An 18,228-nucleotide genomic window follows, 5' to 3' on the forward strand; every position below is an offset into this window, starting at 1 on the left:
GACTCCACCACCTCCCCGGGCAGAACATTCCAGAACTTTCTCACCTTTCTGTAAAAAACTTTCTCCTGCTCTCCAGCCTGTATTTCCCTTGGTGCAGCTCAGGCTGTGTGCTCTGGTTCTGTCAGTTCCTGGAGAAAGAGCCCAGCCCAGCTGAGCACAGGCACCTTTCAGGAGCTGTGAGAGTGATGAGGGCAGCCCTGAGTCTCCTTTTCTCCAGGCTGAGCACCCCCAGCTCCTTCAGGGCTCCTCTCAGGGTTTGTGTTCCCAGCCCCTCTGGACGTGCTCAGTGTCCCAAGGTCCTTCCCAAGCTGAGGGGCCAGAGCTGGGCACAGCACTCCAGGTGTGCCCTCAGCAGGGACAGGGACAGGGGCACAGTGACCTCCCTGCTCCTGCAGGGCACAGCTCTGGGTCAGGATCAGCCCCATCCTGAATTTCTGCCTGTTCCTCACTGTTCCTTCTGAGGTGTGTTTGCCCTCGGTGTGCCCTGCAGGACGAGCTCTGTGGTGTCTCAGGAATGCTTCCCACTCCTTCTCCCACTGGATTGACAATGGATTGGCAATGGGCACTGTTGTCATTCTCATGATGAGCTCTCACAGAGCCCTTTTGTCACCGTGCTGGAGTGGGATGTGTTGTGTGGAACAGCAGAGGACAGCACCACTGTCCCACCCCATCCCAAAATCCCGCTGCCCACAGCCTTTGCAAGGAGTCTTGGGAATCACAGAGTTCCTCTGAAGGTTCTGGTTCTCTGGGCTGGCCGTAGGGTCCCTTGGTGGGGTTTTGGTGACACCCCCCAGTTCCCAGCCCCAGCCCTGTGGGGACAGTGCCTTCCCCCAGTGTCACAGAAACCTCTCAGTCCTCATTCCAGTGGGGCCTCCAGCCTCCTCCTGAGCTTCAGGAACCACGGGATATCCTGAGGGAAGGGGCGCACAAGTATCATGGGATCACAGACCCACAGAATGTTATGGGTGGGGAGGGACCCTAAAGCCCATCCAGTGCCACCCCTGCCATGGGCAGGGACACCTCCCACTGTGCCAGGCTGCACCAAGCCCTGTCCAGCCTGGCCTTGGGCACTGCCAGGGATCCAGGGGCAACCACAGCTGCTCTGGGAAAACTCTTCCCCATAATGAGCTCAATCCCATCCCTGTCCTGTTCCCATCCCTGTTCTGTTCCCATCCCTGTGCCGTTACCATTCCCGTTCCCATTCTCATTCCTGACCCCGTTCCCCATTCCCCATTCCCCATTCCCATTCCCATTCCCATTCCCATTCCCACTCCCGTTCCCGTTCCCATTCCCGATCCCATTCCCATTCCCACTCCCGATCCCCAGCCGGCTCCCCCGGACCAGGAACACCTCGGAACGGTGGTTGTGCGGCGCAGGCGGCGCCGTTTCGGCGGCGCACGGGCCGGGCCGGTTAGCGGGTGCGCAGCTGGCGCTGTCAGTCGCGGCCCAAGATGGCGGCGGCCGGGGGCGGATGGAGGCGCTGGTGACGGTGCGGAGACTCGCCGCCGTCTGTACCATGGTGAGAGCCCTCGCGGCCGCTCCTCAGGGGCTCCCGGCCTTGTGCCCCGCGCTGGGCGGCGGGGCGAGCCCGCGCTCCGCGCCCCGGCGCCTTGCGGGCGGTTCAGACCCTTCGCTGCGGGAGGCCCCGCCGCCGGTACCGGGGTCTGAGGGGCCGGGGCGGAGCGGCTGTGCCGGGGCAGGGCGAGGGGAGCGCGGGGAGCCGCGGCCGGGCTGAGCGCGGGTGCAGCCTGGCCGGGGCTCGCAGGGGTTTGGGACAATCGGGCTGAAATGCGGTGGGAAAGGTGCTGGAGGCTCGGCAGGAACGCGAACCCGGCGCTCCCGGTGGGTGTGTCTGCCGCTGCCTGTGCCCTGAAATGTTTTTCGGGCCGGTGGGTGCTGCCTTTCGGAGAGAAAAGGAATTATCGAGCATTAATTGGCCCTGTGCCCAGGTCGTAGTAGGTTGTTGTGATAACTGAGTTCATTTTAAAGCTCGTTCTACTCGTTTGTCAAAGCTCCGCAGTCGCTCCACGTGCATGCGTGTACCGGGACCGTCCCTGCCGCCAGCGAGAGAGGCAGGCTGGTAATTGCATGATTATGCAGAATTTTTAATGAAGCTCCGCTGCTGTGTAAATAGAGCCCGGAGTGGCCGGGCTGGCGCTGAGCACGGCTGAGTCCCAGGGAAATATCAGAGCCCGTCCGTGAAACACCAGCGCTGTGCTCAGAGAACCTTCTGGGAGGAGCTCCCTGCTCCGAGCCCCGGCTGCAGGGGCTGCAGCTCCCAGAGCCCGCAGGGCAGCGGCCCGGGGGTGCCCACTGGAGCACTTTGGTTTTCACAATGCCACCTTGTCATTGCTCAGCTTCCATCTCCCTCTGCAGCCTCCACACCACTTCACTGGCTCTGTTTTCACCTGTGTGGGACAGGAACAGGATTTTCCTCCTGTTCCATGCAGGTGCTGCCTCCCAGTGTAACTCCAGGCCCAGCTGAAGTGAGCCAGTACAAACTGGGCATTTGCAGCTTCACAGCCCTGGCAAGAGACATTCATCTTTGCTTCTCAAATCCCTGGCCATGGAGACCTCCCTGGAAGACTTCCCAGGATTTATCCTTCCCTAATCTCACTAAATGGGGTTTTTTTTCTACATAATTAGTATTTTTTAATTGCCATCAGAGACCCGGGTGAGATGAAGGCCATGAGAGGTGAGTCAGGAATTTGCTGAGGAGTTCTGCACCCAGAGGCAGAGATTGACTCAGTCCCTGGAATATTTTGGGTGCATTCCTGAGAGCAGCTGGCTGAGTCTGGGACTGAGAGGGCAGAGGGAAGGCAGAGCATTTCCCTGGGACTGTGCAGCCACACCTGAGCACATCCCAGTGGGCTTTTGGCATTTTTGCTCCTGATTTTGGTTGGGAGGGTGGATGGAAGCTGGGCAGGTTCCTCCCATCTCCCTCCTGAAGTTCTGGGAGTTCTTTTCCAAGAACTGCAGCAGCTCTGGGGAGGCAGATTTTCCCTGTTGTGTTTCAGATGGAGAATTTGCTGTTTCAGTTCTATGCAGAAATCCTAGAGCAGAGCTTTAAGTTCATAATTTCATGAAACTGGCTTCCAAATTTCTTGATTAGTCATTTAATCAAATGATGTGGGATCTGTCAGCATCAGTGTTTTAGGTGCATGTGTAGCTTGGCTAAACTTACTTTCAATATTAACATTTATTCCCTCATCTAGCCCAGGAAATTAAGGTCTAGGTGCTATATTTTAAAACTGGATCAGTTTATTTGCATGTCCAGCAAGTAAAAATGCTGTTTGGTTTGTCATAAAGGTAGATGAAAAAGCTGGGCCTTCTTTTTAAAAACATTGAAATACATGAACGAAGTCCCTTTGGGAGCTGCTTTCTCCAGGGTTATGCTAATCTCTAGTGATTGTACAGGACTTTACATATTTTTTTTAGTAAAATATGCAGTTTTTACCAGCACTTCCAGTCATCATCTGTGCTCCAGGCTGGAAAAGTGAAACCCAGATTTGTGACATTGTCAGACCCTTCAGCATCACAGGGACTGCTGTTCCTGACTGCTTCTCAGCCACTCCATTCCTCTCCAATATCTCTTCAAAAATGAAATTCCAAGCTTGAGCTCATTAGCAGCCAGTAATGAGGTTGGACTGGGATCATCTCCCCCTCCCTGAAATCACTTGCCCGTGGCTCAGCTCTGCTGTGCCTCAGGGTGGTGGCATTTCCTTGGTGGGAACACCATCCCTTTTCCAGGATTTTGATGCCTCAGGTTTCAGCTTTTCTATTTTTCAGGTTCTGTGCTGCTTTAGTGTGTGGGTCTGGGCTTCATATTATGGGATGGTGAGCTCTCTGCACAGAGCAGGGAGACAAAACAATTCCTTCTCTAGCTGGGCACCAAGGACAAATGATCCAAATCTCAGCCCAAGAGCACAAACCCTGTGGGCTGGAGAGAGAAGAACAAGAAGGATGGGACTGGATGGGCTGGGGCTGGAATGGGACAATGAACTGCAAGGTGCAAATGGAGCAGAACTGATCAAAGTGAAAGACCCTGTGACCATTTTGGTTCATCTTGGGTGCAGCCCTGGCTGGGCTCTTGTGCTGCCCAAGGTGCATCCATTGAGGCCTCCTAATAAATCCCTGCTTTGTTCTTTAGCTCTGTCAGCTCTAGCTCAGCCTCCACAAGGCATCAGTTTCATCACATCCCTGTGGCAGCTCCAGCCCGGCCAGCACTGGGAGCTGGGAGGGAGCAGGGATTGTTCACTGGCATGTGATTCATTGCTTGGGCAGGCTGCTGGCACCACGTGGGAAGCACAGCCATGGCCAGGAGCCACTGCCCCAGCTCTTCCCTGGCACCAGCTTTGTGTCCCAGCCCTTCCCTTTGCTCTGGGCTTTGGGGGTTTTTCCTTCTCTTTGCAGGCAGCTGCAGAATTGAGGGAAGTGGCAGCAGAGGTGGAAACAGAGAGCACTCCTGAGGCATTTTGCTTAAAAAATCTACAGTTGCTGTTTCAGAAATGTTTAAAGGGGGGTCTGTGGGTCTGGGGTGAACAGCTGGGAATCCTCTCTTGGCTGAGGAGAGTGTGAAGAGGGCAGAATTCCTTGGGTCTGACTGCATCCTCTGGCCCAGGATGTGTTTTCTGTGCTCAGGTTGTGCTTTCTGTGCTCTGAGGCAGTTGTACAACTGAGTTTCTGAGTAAGAACTCGAGGATTTTGTTGAATTGACAGAACCTTTGGAAGAGGAGACCAGAACTTGAGAAGGGAGCCAGGTGCAAAGCCCAGAGCTGGGCTTTTCTTCTCTGGCAGCTTGTGAGGAGTCTGTAGTAAGCTGTGAGCAGAATATTATTTCTTGTAGGCAATTAGGGTCACTTCCTCTAGATTCATGTCTAATTGTTGGTTAAACCAGTAGGACATGCCTAAAGAACTCCAATCCAGGCTGCAAATTGGGGGTAGTCTTACACACTCTGAATCAGGACATAATTATTGACTTCAGTGCTGGAGGGGAGGTGGCTGCAGCATTTGTAAGTCCCACATTTCCATTTGCCACCTGAATAATTTACACTGGGCAGCTCAAGCAGAGCTGTGGTGTCCCTGGTGTGTAATGTCACCTCCCTGCTGTCACCTGGAGCTGTAGGACTTTGGTTTGGCTCTATCAGAGAATTAACATTTATAGCTTTTATTTTTATCACTGGAAGAAGGCAGGGTGGAAGTAGAGCTGGCTAAGCAGATTTCTGTCTCTAGCAGTGCTCTGCTTCTTGACTGACTTGTTAAGCTGAAAGAAACCAAATATTCATCTTTGCACTTAAAACCCAGCCTGAGAATAATTGTTTTGGGGGGAAAAGAACTACATAACCCTTTGCAAAGCAGGGAGGAGAGCACTTCATGGTTTTCCCACATGCTGTTTGTGTTCTGGTTTAATGCTGTGTGTGATGGGTGTTTGTTGCTGCAGATTTGGGGCTTCTGACAGTTTGGGGCTGGAAGCAAAGGCAGGCTGTAGTTCAGGTGTACCACCCAGGTTCCCTTGGAATGAGCTTTGGGATTTTACAGGAGTCCTGAACACATGAAGGAGCTTTTGTGCTGTTCTGGTGTCTGCTTTGATTGTCTATCAGCTTTTAAGATGTCATGCTTTAATTGTCCTCAGGAAAATGAGAGATCATGAGAGATCCCAGCTGTGTTGTGCCATGGAGTTGGGGGTAGTGGGCACTCCATGGTTCATTTGTTCAAAGCAGACACTGATTATATTAGAGGACTTCTGCTTCAGAGCTGCTACCATTTAAAAATGAAGTGTGAGTACCTGGGGAAGGATGCTAAATAACAGAGTGTAGTTTTGTTCAAGATGTGCTCTGTTACTGAATCTCTGTTGTTTGGTTCTTTAATCAGGATTTAGAGCAAATGCTTTTATTGCCTTGGAATTCATCTGTTTACATGCACATCACTTGCTGTCTTGTCGCCATTAAAAAAGAAATGGCTTTCAGTGCTTGCTCCAGCAGATGTCAGTTTGGGGGATTCCTGCACTTGCTGCCAAAATAAAGGGCAGCACTGTGCATCATTATGGTTTGTTTGTATGTTGTATTTTCTATTTTCAGCTCCTTTTATAGTGAATACTTAAAGTGGGCTTGTAAAACAGATGGGGAGAAACTTTGTTGTGAAAGGACAAGAGGGAATGGTTTTAAACTAAAAGTGGGTTAATTTAGACTAGAAAGGAAGGAATTTTTTTCCATTAAGGGTGGTAAAGCACTGGCACAGAGTGTCCAGAGAAGCTGTGGCTGCCCCTGGATCCCTGGCAGTGTCCAAGGCCAGGTTGGACAGGGCAGACTGGGATAGTGGAAGGTGTCCCACCTGCACAGGGGGTGGCAGTGGATGAGCTCTAAGGTCCCTTCCAGCCTAAGCTGTTCCATGATTTATCCACTTCATCTCTCACACACAGAGTTGTGAATATATTTCCCCATTCAGATCCATTGATTGGCTCCACAGCTGAATTTTACTGCTCTGTGCCTGTGTAATATCTGAAGTTATAAATGAAATATTAACCTGTTTATAAATCTTTGCTCTCCTTCAGCATCCACTTCCTCACTCTCCACAGCATTGTCCCTGCCCTGTTTGATGTGTGAGACTCCTGATAAAATCTCCCTGCCAGCTCACAAAAGAACAATGCTGGTAAACACTGGGCCTTGCACGGCTGGGAGCTGTTTGTGTTTGTTCTCTTAGGGAGCTGCAGAATCCCTGAGAGCTGAGCTGGCAAAGCGTCCTCTCTCTCCTATGTGTGTTACTGGGTCACTGCAGAAGCACAAGGTCACGAGGAGTCTTGGGGGTGGAGAAATCAGGGGGATGGACTGGGAGCAGTGCTGATGTGGGAGGCAGTGGCTGATGGACTGGGATGGACTGGGAGCAGTGCTGATGTGAGAGGCAGTGGCTGATGGACTGGGATGGACTGGGAGCAGTGCTGATGTGGGAGGCAGTGGCTGAGGGAACTGGGATGGACTGGGAGCAGTGCTGATGTGGGAGGCAGTGGCTGAGGAGACTGGGATGGACTGGGAGCAGTGCTGATGTGGGAGGCAGTGGCTGATGGACTGGGATGGACTGGGAGCAGTGGTGATTTGGGAGCCTGGGATGAGCTGGGAGCAGTGCTGATGTGGGAGGCAATGGCTGAGCAGTGGCTGAGGAGCCTGGGATGAACTTGGAGCAGTGGTGATTAGGGAGACTGGGATGGACTAGGATGGACTGGGAGCAGTGCTGATGTGGGAGGCAGTGGCTGAGGAGACTGGGATGGACTGGGATCGACTGGGAGCAGTGGTGATGTGGGAGGCAGTGGCTGATGGACTGGGATGCACTGGGAGCAGTGCTGATGTGGGATGCAGTGGCTGAGGAGGGAGAGGAGCTGCTGACAAAGGTCAGCCCTCTGAGCAGTGGTTCTGTTTTTTCCTGCCCTTTCTCCCTGGTCCTTTCCACGTGTTCTTTCACTGGAGCCCAGCTTTGCTGTCTCACAGAGCATAAAATGAGAGGGTTTCCCAGGAGTGTGGGCCCTGCTTTCCTTTGGGAGGTGTGCATCCTGTGGACCTTGCAGGACCAGTCCTCACAGAATAAACATGTGCTTGGAGGAGTTTACAAAGCACCCTGCTTTCATTGATTTAAACCACTCCAATTAAGGCTTCATAGGAGGAAATTTCTTTGGAAATGCAGCACTTTGGAGTTTCTCTGGGTGCCATGGCAGCAGTCAGGGTGCTCTGTGAGCTTTCCTCCCTGCTGGAAATGGGCACAGCCTTTCCAGGAGGAAGATTCCGTGGCATTTGGAAGCGTGGAGCCTTGGATGGTCTGTGACACTGCTCCTTTCAGGATTATCAGTTTGTTTGGAGTGCTTATGCAGGCAAAGTGCTGCAATCCAGGGCTCAATTTACAGTAATTTGTTATGCCTGGAACACAGACAGCCTTCCCAGATCCATGAAAAGGGATCCTCTCAAACCTGAGCTGACAACTCTTTTTATCTGACTTCAGTGCTCCACAGCCAAGGAGTTTTAAAGGATGGGGAAAGCAACATCTAATCTGTGTTTACAAAACCATGCCCGTGTGTTCTATAAACTTGCAGCAATACAACCCCAGTTTGCTCCATTTCCACTTCCCCCCAGGGTAATTTAAATAGTCCTGAAGCTGGGACTATTATCTCAGCAAATACAGCAAGTGCAGGCAGACTTCTGCATCAGCTCATGCAGATTTCTTACCTGCAAAAGTAGTTTTTTTGGGTTTTAAGTTGCTCTGGCTTGGCCTACTTGTTTTTTTTTTTTTTTGTTTTGATTTGTTTATTCCCTCTTAAAACAACTCTTCAGCAGTGGGTTTAAGCAGCTGCTCTAATCTGGAGTGCTGCACGATGGTGTCCCTGGGAGCCTTTCTGCTCAACCTCAAAGCTGCTTCCCAGCTTGCCTTAAACCCTGAATCTTCTGCTACTCTCATTTGTTCAAAGCCAAATGAGTAATTAGAGAGCAAGACTTGTGCACCAGGCACGTTCTGGACACTGAAATCCTGTAAGTTTTTTCCCTTTTTTGCCTTTCTTTAGGGGAAATGTCTTTTGCATCAGGTGCTCAGTGGGAAGCAGCTGGTTCCAGTCCAGGAGTTAGGATGGTGTGGAGTCCAAGCCAAATATACTCAGGGGTTTTATTTCATCAGGTTTTTACTCCAGTGGTGCCTCACAGCTCCTGGGTGTGCATCCAGCTGCAGGGAAAGGTTAGAGACCCCCTGAGTTATGAGCCTTTAATTCCTTCTCTTGAACTGAATTAGATTCATTGCAAAGAGAGAAATGCATAAAAATCAGGTAATTTGAAATTCATATTTTGTACTGAGCTAAAATAATAGTAATTATCCTTAAAGAAAGGCTGAATCTTCCAATTTGCATGGGCTGTATGGAGAGGGCTTTAAATTAACTGATTGTTAAAAGTGAGCCTATAGAATTGATTAGTCTTGGGTGTGTTTTAGACAGGCCTGAGGCAGCTGAAGGGTGAGGCAAGCATGGAGAACTACAGTTTCAACAGGATACAGTAAACAAATAGAAATTTTCTGAAATTTTGGGACACACATCCAGATTTTGAGAGTTCTCTTCTGACAATCTGCAACTGTTCACAAATGAACTGTAAATGGAATATCTGATGGGCTGTGTATATTTATGTGTGTCTGTCTAAAGTAGTGGAGTGCCCAAAATAAGCACAGCAGACTTAAAAAAAAAATAAATTGACTGTTTGTAGATTTTGGCAGGATTAATTTTGAAAAAAGACCAAACTGTAAGTTTGTAGTTGTATTTTTGAAAAGATTGGAAGGACTGCACCATTTCAGTTAATTCTCTTGTACTTTAGGCAGCTGCTGCATCCCTGTTAAAAACCATCAATTAAAACCTCATGGGGCATTTGTTTGACAAGTCTTTCTGAATTTCTGTGTCTGATAATGACACCTGAGAAATCTGGAGTATTTTTTGTCATTACATTGAGCCAGTGGTGGTTATGGAATGGCTCTAAACCCACTGGCAATTCAAAACCTGTGTAATTAGAGCCTCTCAGAACTTGTCAGGGGTGAATGCCCTGAACTCTGAGGGCAGTGGGATCTCCCCACTCCTGACTCCTTCCCTGCTTTGTGGGTTTTCCCCTCATTTTCCAGCTCAGTGTTTGCTGAGCAGCAGCACAGCACTGACCTGATTATTTTGACAAGAGCTCAGAATAGCAGTGAGGGTCCTGCCCCAGAGTTGTGCTAATTCTGGTCCTTTTTTCCCTGGAGCTGCAGCAGCAGCTGCTCCATGCTCAGCTCTCCTCCCTCCCTTTTCCTGCTTTTCTAACCATCCCCACATGGGCAGAGTTACCTCCAGAGCAGCAGAAAGCAGATATTTGGGGATGGAAATGGGCATTCCAGCCAAGTGGGAAAGTGTGAATTCAGGGGAAAAAAATGGGTAGTCTGTAATAACAGTGCACTAATTGTCAGCCAAGGTTTGTGGTGGATCAGGATTTCACTGAAACTCAGTAAAACTCATATTGCTGAGAAGGAAAGAGGTTGTAACTTGAAGCAGGAACCATGAGGATGCTGAAATGTGGAATTCTCATCTGACAGCAGCTCCTGTTCTGAGCTGTGGGATTGTTCATAATCACTCCCAGCTTTTATTCATTCACAGCTTCCCAAAACTCTTCAACTCAGAGCCTGATTGCAATTTCTGCCATAAAGCTAATTAAATAAAATGCAGACAAAACTGAGCACTCCTCTGATTCCTGTCAGATAAGTGAATGCAAACTAGCAGCTTTTGTCTGTAAGAATAATTGCAAACCCAGTAAGTTTAAGGTCACCCAGTAGTGAAGCCCCTGTTGTTTCATACAATTCCAGTTTCTGAAATAAATTAAATCTAGGCTATGCAAATTCTCATCTTCTTTGCAGGAATAGGATTTTTTTTTTTTTTTTTTGCTAAGAAGAGGCAGCAATGCCTAATTATCCTTCTCTGTGATCTCCTTTTGGTGCTGCAGTGGCTAAGAAATAAAAGTCTACTACTATTTATCCACTTGCATGGTGCATTGAACTGGAAATAAATCTTTAAGACTTCTCTAGTGAGCAAAAATCACTCAGAGCTTACAAGCTGGAAGAGTTGATAGATCTCTCCTCTGGTTTTGATGGGTTTTTCAGTAGAGTTGATAGATCTCTCCTCTGGTTTTGATGGGTTTTTCAGTTAAAATTTCAGGAATACTGTGGGATCACTGCCTCAGTATGGCTTGGTTAGCTCCCTCAGGTAAGGGGGTTTGAAGCTGCTCCTTTCACATCCCTTTTCTTTAAAAAATTCAACACAACTTGCCTTGGGTGTTCCCTGGGTAGATATTAGTTTACCCCAATGCTCTTTTCTCTGTATCTCATGCAGCTCTGAGCTTGGAATAGAATCCCAGAGTCATTTAGGTTGGAAAAGACTTCCAGGATCATCAAGTCCAACATGACAATCCCCACCTTGTCACCAGCCCAGAGCACTGAGTGCCACATCCAGCCTTTTCTTACATTTTTAAATCAGGATATTGGTGTGATGTCCCTCACTGTGTTGGTATGAAAAAGTGAGGAAAACTTGAAATTAACAATTCCCTGTGCTGTTGTTTGGTACTTCAATATTTGGTATATTAGATTTTTTAAAGGGTGTTCTTTATCTTTTCAGACTTGGAATGTTCTTGGATAGAGCCTTCTTTAAATTAGCTGATATGCATAAAGTGAAATGACTGCAGCTGTGACAGGAAATATTTTATTGTTGCTCTTTGGGGGTTTTCTTGGCCATTTTTAGCTGTGTGTATTCCTGCTGAGGTGGTGATAGTTGGGATGGGCCAGGCAGTTTTTCATTTTCCTGTTTGACTGACAATTCCAGAGCTGTGGAAGCACAGCCAGTTCTGTGAGTGGGGTGTGAGCAGAAAAGGGGAGCTCTGAGACAACACTTGAAGTCCCAGGAATTTCCAGGAAATGGAAAATTCTGCTTACAAGTGCTGAAACTTCCCTTGTCACCTCCCCCTCCACTGTGGAACACTAAATTCACATCTCATTATGTAAGTCAATCACTATTACCATGTGGTTAAGTGAGGAGAAGTTTTCCTCCTGGGGTAATTGTGTGTTGGAGAAATCTGGGTTTATTCCTGCTCACAGAGCTGAGTTTGATGGTCCTGAAGCAGAGCAGCTCCTGGAGAGCATTTCCTTGCAGCTCCCAGAAGTCAAGGATGTACTCTGGGGTTGTTAAAATACTCACTTATTTGCCTTGCACTAGCATTGAGAAGTCATTAATCTTTATATTCAGCTGTATTTTAGTTTTTAGTGGTTTTGCTTAGCTGTTTTATGCCAAGCAAGCTCAATTGCTATGGATGAGGGATTTTTTCATGGCATTTCTTGTTGCTCCACAATATGTGACATAGTATTGATTTTCTGATGGTTTTAGGTGTGCAAAGTACCACAGGATGCAGAACACTTTGGCTGTGGCACCCCAAAGAGGAGAATTTAATTAATTCCCCAAATAACAAAATTAATTTTCATATTATGTACACTTGCCACTTTGGTTAGCTTTTGAATTCTAGACAAGATGTGACTTTTATATTTCCAAAATGATGAAGTGTGGATTGTTTCTCGTGAGGAATTATTTCTGTGATCTGTGGCAGATGGAAAAATCTTTAAGCTGGGTTGGGCAAAGGGATGTGACACCTGTCAGTGTGACAGCAAAGCCTCATTGCGGCAGGACATGGCTCAGGCTGGACCAGGTTTCAGCTGCACTGGGTTAATTGGCTAATTGTTAATTGAGTTACAGAGATCTCTGATTGGCAGGAGCTGGACTTTGCCTGCAGTTCTGGACCTTACCCCAAAACGTGACCAAGGCTGAGTAGTGCCCTCCCCATAAAGTGAATTTTCCCCCTGATCCTTGCTCAGTGCAGCTCTCCTGGACATTGACTCTGTGGTGAATCATCTCTGCTTCTGCAAGGGAGTTTTTTTTTCCTGGGCATTGCATTTCCTAGAACTTCTTTCACTATTTAATTTGCAAGTTTGCGTCTTCAGAACTATTTATGATTCATCTCTGATTTTTTTTTTATTCCTCCCACAAGTGCTTTGAGTCCTGTTTTGAAAAATTTAAAATATTCTCTAGCAAGAAACTTTAGAATCATCACAGAATTCCAGAATTATTTGGGTTGGAAGGGACCTTAAAGCTCATCTCATTCCATGGGCAGGGACACCTTCCACTATCCCAGGTTGCTCCAGCCTGGCCTTGAACACTCCCAGGGATGAGGCATCTACCACTTCAGTTGTAAATAATACATAAATATAATCTCATTTATTAAGGAAACATTAATTTTAAAATCTGCCTCTGCAGTTAATTTACCCAAATTTATAAAGTTTGGGCTATAAGCACAAGGAAACACTTGGAAAAAACTCACCTGTGACCTGTCAGGTTAAATGGATACAAGTTGGTGGCTTGGTTGACTACCCTGGTTTATGGTAGGTTATTCAATTCTTTATATCATAGCTTTATTCAAACTTACAGTTCTTATGGTTTTATTTATTTGTGCAGATATTTATTCTATGTGTTGCTTTCCAGCTGGAGCATTTGGGCTCTCAGGTGTCACTGGTTTTGGAGGTTGGTACCTCCTTTAATGGGCTTTTCTCCAGTGTTTCCCTAATAAAATACTGAAGATCGTGGAGGGGGTGAGGAAACTCCGGAAAAATTGGAACTGAACTTCACAAGCTCTCAGGATGTACAAATCCTCCTTTCCTAATCTCCAAACATGCAGCATGGAAGAGCAAAACAACCTCAGCAGGAGCCAGTTCTGATTTCCAGGCTGAAAATTCTGGAATTTTCCCCTCCTGTGCAATTCCATCAATTTGGTGCTCATCTCCAGTTCCAGCATTTCCCAAAGGCAGTGTGGATCAGAGCAGTGGAAGTGGAGAGCTGAGATATCCCAGGAGAGACCCCTGCCAGCAAATCCTCCTTGCTGATGGTTCTCTTTTTATTTTAGGTTTGATTTGTGTTTTATTGAGGGGAGATATTGGAGGAAGAAGAGCTCCTTGGAAGCAGGGAATGGCTGCAAGGAAATAAATGAAAGGAGCTGCCTGAACTGGCACTGATGCCTCAGAAATGTTGTGTGTAATTGCTGCTGGAGCAGACTCTGCTTGTAAATCTGTCAGCACCCTGTGAATGGTTTTGTGGGGTTTGGAGTACCCAGTTCTGAGCCTGCCTCATTTTATCTGCTTTGAGAAATGTAACTGAGTGTAAAACTGATGGGGGACCTCCAGCTACAGCTGTTAAACCAGATTGTTTCTTGGTTTCTCTCCTGTTTTTTAGGAAATTTTTAGTTATTTCTCCGTTAAAAACAATCTGGATGGAACTGTCCTTACAGTCTCTACTTGTGGTTTATGTTAATAGGGAGATGATGGAAATGTTTGCTGAGCAATTGAAAAGCATTGGTAGCTTCAGGGGAATAAATAAATTGAGTTTTGCTGGACTGTAATGTTTGGTTGAATGTTTTTCTGAGGTGTCTGAAGGTGGCTCACCTGTGCAGGAGGATTTCTGTTTGGGCAGAGTTGGAGTCACTTGGGCATTTAAAGCACAATTAGGAATCCAAAGTGTTTGGATTCTGCACAAAGGAGCTCAGGAATGTTGGAGCACCAGCAAGAAGCAGTAAAGAACAAGGTGGAGAGGAATGAGGGAAGGTACCAAGCCCATATATTCCCATCCATAAGGTGTTGGTGGATTGAAAATGGAAAGAGATGAAGAAACCACTTTGCATATGAAGTGGACCAAGTTAAAATTCAAAATAAAACATTGGAATGCTTTAGTTGTTGCTTTATGTGCCACCTAAGAGCAGTGGTGGTTTTCAGTTGTATCTAAAATAGCAAATTCCATCCTCATTGTACTGTGGAAACTCAAGGATGTGTCAAAATGCACTGTGAGCTTCATACATCACCTTGAAATTAAAGGTAGCCAAGCCAAAGCACTTCCAGGTGATCTGAGATGTGGTCAAACTCTTCCTTCCATCCTTCTGAGGGTTTGTAATCAAAAACTGCACTGTTCCAAAATATTTCTCAAAATAAAGCTAGAAAAAGACAGGGTAAGTTTCTTTGTTTTTACAGTGCATTCTTGACTAAATTAAGTTGCTGTTTCTAGATCACTGTTGCCAACCTGGTGTTTTCAGTGAGAACAGTTGATTGTGGTAATTTCCAAATCAACTCAAATGTAGAAAACCCTTCTGTTAGATCAGATTACTAATTTTGGCTGAGGAAGTGGAGATTTTAAACTACACCTTGGTACATTTATGATAATAAAGCATCATATTCATTTAATTCTGACAAAATACTGATTTTTCAATGGAAGTAAATTGTTTCCTAAGCTTTGGGGGTTTTTTTTTGGAAATTTCTATTTTCTCTAACATAAATATTGTTTTTTGTAGGGCGCCAATGCCTCTGCTTTGGAGAAAGAGATTGGTCCTGAGCAGTTCCCTGTGAATGAGCATTATTTTGGCTTGGTCAATGTAAGTGAATTTTCTGTGCTTAAAATGCTGGGTCTTAATTCACATCCTAATTTGGAGTTTAGCAGGATTCTCTGAGAACTTGATTGATGAGACTTCTCACTTGGAGTGGGACTGAGCACAGACACCACATCCTGCAGTGTGCTTATTAACCAAGATGGCATTTCATCTGAAACACAGAAAAAGAAATGTATTTCTTGTAAAGTAAGAGAACTCTTCCTCCTCCAGTACATTTTTAATTTTAAGATTTTAATATTTAGCTGGAAAATTGGAAATAATCAAGTGTGTCCATTGTTCATATGCTGTTCCAGAGAAGATTTTCTACTGATGCTGCAGTGCAGGGGAGGCTTTAAAATTAAAATGTGTTACATTTTAGTTCTAAAAACACCCCTCTCGTGGGAGGAGTGGAAGTTTTGTGCAGGAGATGAATGGCATGGACTGGGTAGATAATTCCTTCATGTCGTAATACTCCTTCTGGATTTTTGGTGTAGCCATGAAGCCTCCAAAAAGCTGAATTTTTGCAGTTTGTGTGGCTCTGGGCTGGGAGCTGTGGGGCAGCAGAGCTCTCTGCCAGCATTAACTGTGCAGAGGATGTTGGTCCTGGTGAGTTCAGAGCAGCAGTGGTTCTGTGGCATCCTATTCATGATGGGAAAATGCAATTTTGGCAGAAATCACTAGAAACAATTATTCCTGTGTTCTGGTTGTCAGGGTTGTGTTGAGAGCTGGGAGGTGCTCTGTGTCTTCACACACCAAGTAAGGCCAACTAAACAGTATTTATTGAGCTCATTAGAGGCCCAGTTAATTGACTTTGTGTGGGTTTCTAGCAGTTTATATTTCAGACACCCAGCTATCCAAACACACGCAGAATTCTGTTCCCTACGTGGGGTGTTGGTGGCCATTCCAAAGCTATTGAGGTTTGCACCATAATGGCAAAAATGGAATTGTAACAGAAATAGCAGAGCACTGAATGGTGTGAAGAGGAAAAACAGCATCCTAAAAATAACCAGAATTATTAGAACCCCGTCCATTCTCTATGCTGAAGGACATGACTAACACTGTTACTGTTGTGCTTCATTTCTTGCAACTGGTTTCTTGAGGTTGGTATTTTCACACCGTTGTTCTGCTGAGCTTTTTCTGAAATTATTTCTGGTTCTTTCATGATTTGGAATTAATTGGAGCATTTTAAAGAGGGCAGTTTCATGGCTTCAGCATCAGTGCTCTCAAATGTGTGATTTGCACTGCAGATACAATCAGGTGTTGAACTCGTGGGCAATGGAGGCCAAAACTTCAGGTTGAATAGTTATTTAATTTTTGGATCAGTAAGCTAAAGCAACCTGACCCTGTTAAACTGTGTCTAAAGCCACTGCAGAACATGTGGGAAACTGTTAAAATAGTTTATATTTACTAAAGCCCAAGAGGGATGGAACAATGGTGTCATTCCAGAATTTCATCTCAATTTTCATTTTAAGAAGCTCCTATCTTCAAATAAGCTCTCAAATTGAGGATGCCTGTTTTGTGTTGTGTGCAGATTTATTTAGCATGAATGATTCTTTGTTTTTCTAGGTCACTAATAAGCATGTGAGTGGTTCTCTCTCCTAATTCATGTGTTTGTTTAGTTTCCATATATTTTCCTCATTTCAATAAGTCTTAACTGTTGTTCCCTGTTGTTTGCATATGGTGTAAATCAATGTTACTGTAGCTATAATCTGTGACCTTTTGAGCTGTATGAATGAATCTGTTCATTTTCTGTTTCAGTCAAAATGATTATTACCTTGAAGCCATTCTGCTGCAGTAATCACACCAAATTTGGGTGAACAGTGGCCAGTGTATCACCTAAAACCAGTCTGCTCTGCAGACAGATTTTTATGCTTTTTTGGTTTATTTAAAATATGTTACTCTTGGGGTGCAGAACCTCGTTACCAGAATATCTGGGGACTGAAAACCCAGAATTTGTGTCCCTTTTTTGAAGCAGCAGCACAGTAGATTGCAGAGCAGCAGCTCTGAAGCCATGGTATGTGGTTGTGGGTGATAAACTGATATCCTGGTGTCCTCCTTGCTCAGCCAGGGGGAGCAGCCTCTGCAAGGCCTTATCTGTGCCTGACACTGTCTGCACACAGGCCAGATGCAAACCAGCTGCTCTGTGCCTGGCCCTGCATCATGTGCTGCTCAAAACATTCTGTTATGAGCAGGAAATATTGGTTTCAGTGTTAATTTAGAATAGGTTTTGCCCCTGGGAATGGCTCAGTTGGTCAGAGCAGGGTGCTGGTAACGCCAGGGCTGTGGGTTTGATCCCTGTATGGGTTGTTCACTTTGGAGTTGGACTCAATGATCCTCAGGGGTTTCTCCCAACTTAAAATATTCTGTGGAATTCATTATTTATTTATTTGGTGTCCTTGCTGCCTCTCCCCTTTCAGGATGATGAGTTGTGCTGTGTCTCCACAAATTTTGATTCTTTGCTGAACCCTTAATTACTTTTTCTTTGTATTCCCAGTATCCTGTGAGTGTTGTCTCCTCTCCCTTCCCTTGCTGTCACAAGGTTCATCCTTTCCCCTCATCTCAGCCAGTGTTTCACCCCACTCCAACCAGTGTTTCCCTCTATTCCCCTCACTCCAACCAGTGTTTCCCCCCCATTCCAACCAGTGTTTCCCTCCATTCCCCCATCCCAAGGAGTGTTTCCTCCATCCCAGCCAGCATTTCCCCCCCTCCCAATGAGTGTTTCCCCCCCATTCCAAGCAGTATTCCCCCCCCATTCCAAGCAGTGTTTCCCCCCATCCCAAGCAGTGTTTCCCCCCCATCCCAAGCAGTGTTTCCCCCCATCCCAAGCAGTGTTTCCCCCCATCCCAAGCAGTGTTTCCCCCCCATCCCAAGCAGTGTTTCCCCCCCATCCCAAGCAGTGTTTCCCCCCCATCCCAAGCAGTGTTTCCCCCCCATCCCAAGCAGTGTTTCCCCCCCATCCCAAGCAGTGTTTCCCCCCCATCCCAAGCAGTGTTTCCCCCCCATCCCAAGCAGTGTTTCCCCCCATCCCAAGCAGTGTTTCCCCCCATCCCAAGCAGTGTTTCCCCCCCATCCCAAGCAGTGTTTCCCCCCCATCCCAAGCAGTGTTTCCCCCCCATCCCAAGCAGTGTTTCCCCCCCATCCCAAGCAGTGTTTCCCCCCCATCCCAAGCAGTGTTTCCCCCCCATTCCAAGCAGTGTTTCCCCCCCATTCCAAGCAGTGTTTCCCCCCCATTCCAAGCAGTGTTTCCCCCCCA

General features: G+C 46.8%; 1 protein-coding gene across 2 annotated transcripts in view; it reads left to right on the forward strand.

The window, feature by feature from the left end:
* Nucleotides 1-1,453: 1,453 nt before the first annotated feature.
* Nucleotides 1,454-18,228, forward strand: part of LOC311158138 (ubiquitin carboxyl-terminal hydrolase 12-like) — a 29,510-nt gene continuing 12,735 nt past the window's right edge. The window contains exons 1-2 of one of the 2 annotated variants that reach the window (XM_084213312.1): nucleotides 1,454-1,519; nucleotides 14,901-14,981. In XM_084213312.1, coding sequence (XP_084069438.1) covers nucleotides 14,956-14,981 — 26 coding nt within the window. In that variant the 5' untranslated portion in view covers nucleotides 1,454-1,519; nucleotides 14,901-14,955. The remainder of the gene's footprint in view (nucleotides 1,520-14,900; nucleotides 14,982-18,228) is intronic. The other variant, XM_084213311.1, reaches the window with a different exon arrangement.

The sequence above is a fragment of the Fringilla coelebs genome (assembly GCF_963513975.1).
Source record: "Fringilla coelebs genome assembly, chromosome: 11".
Classification (NCBI taxonomy): domain Eukaryota; kingdom Metazoa; phylum Chordata; class Aves; order Passeriformes; family Fringillidae; genus Fringilla; species Fringilla coelebs.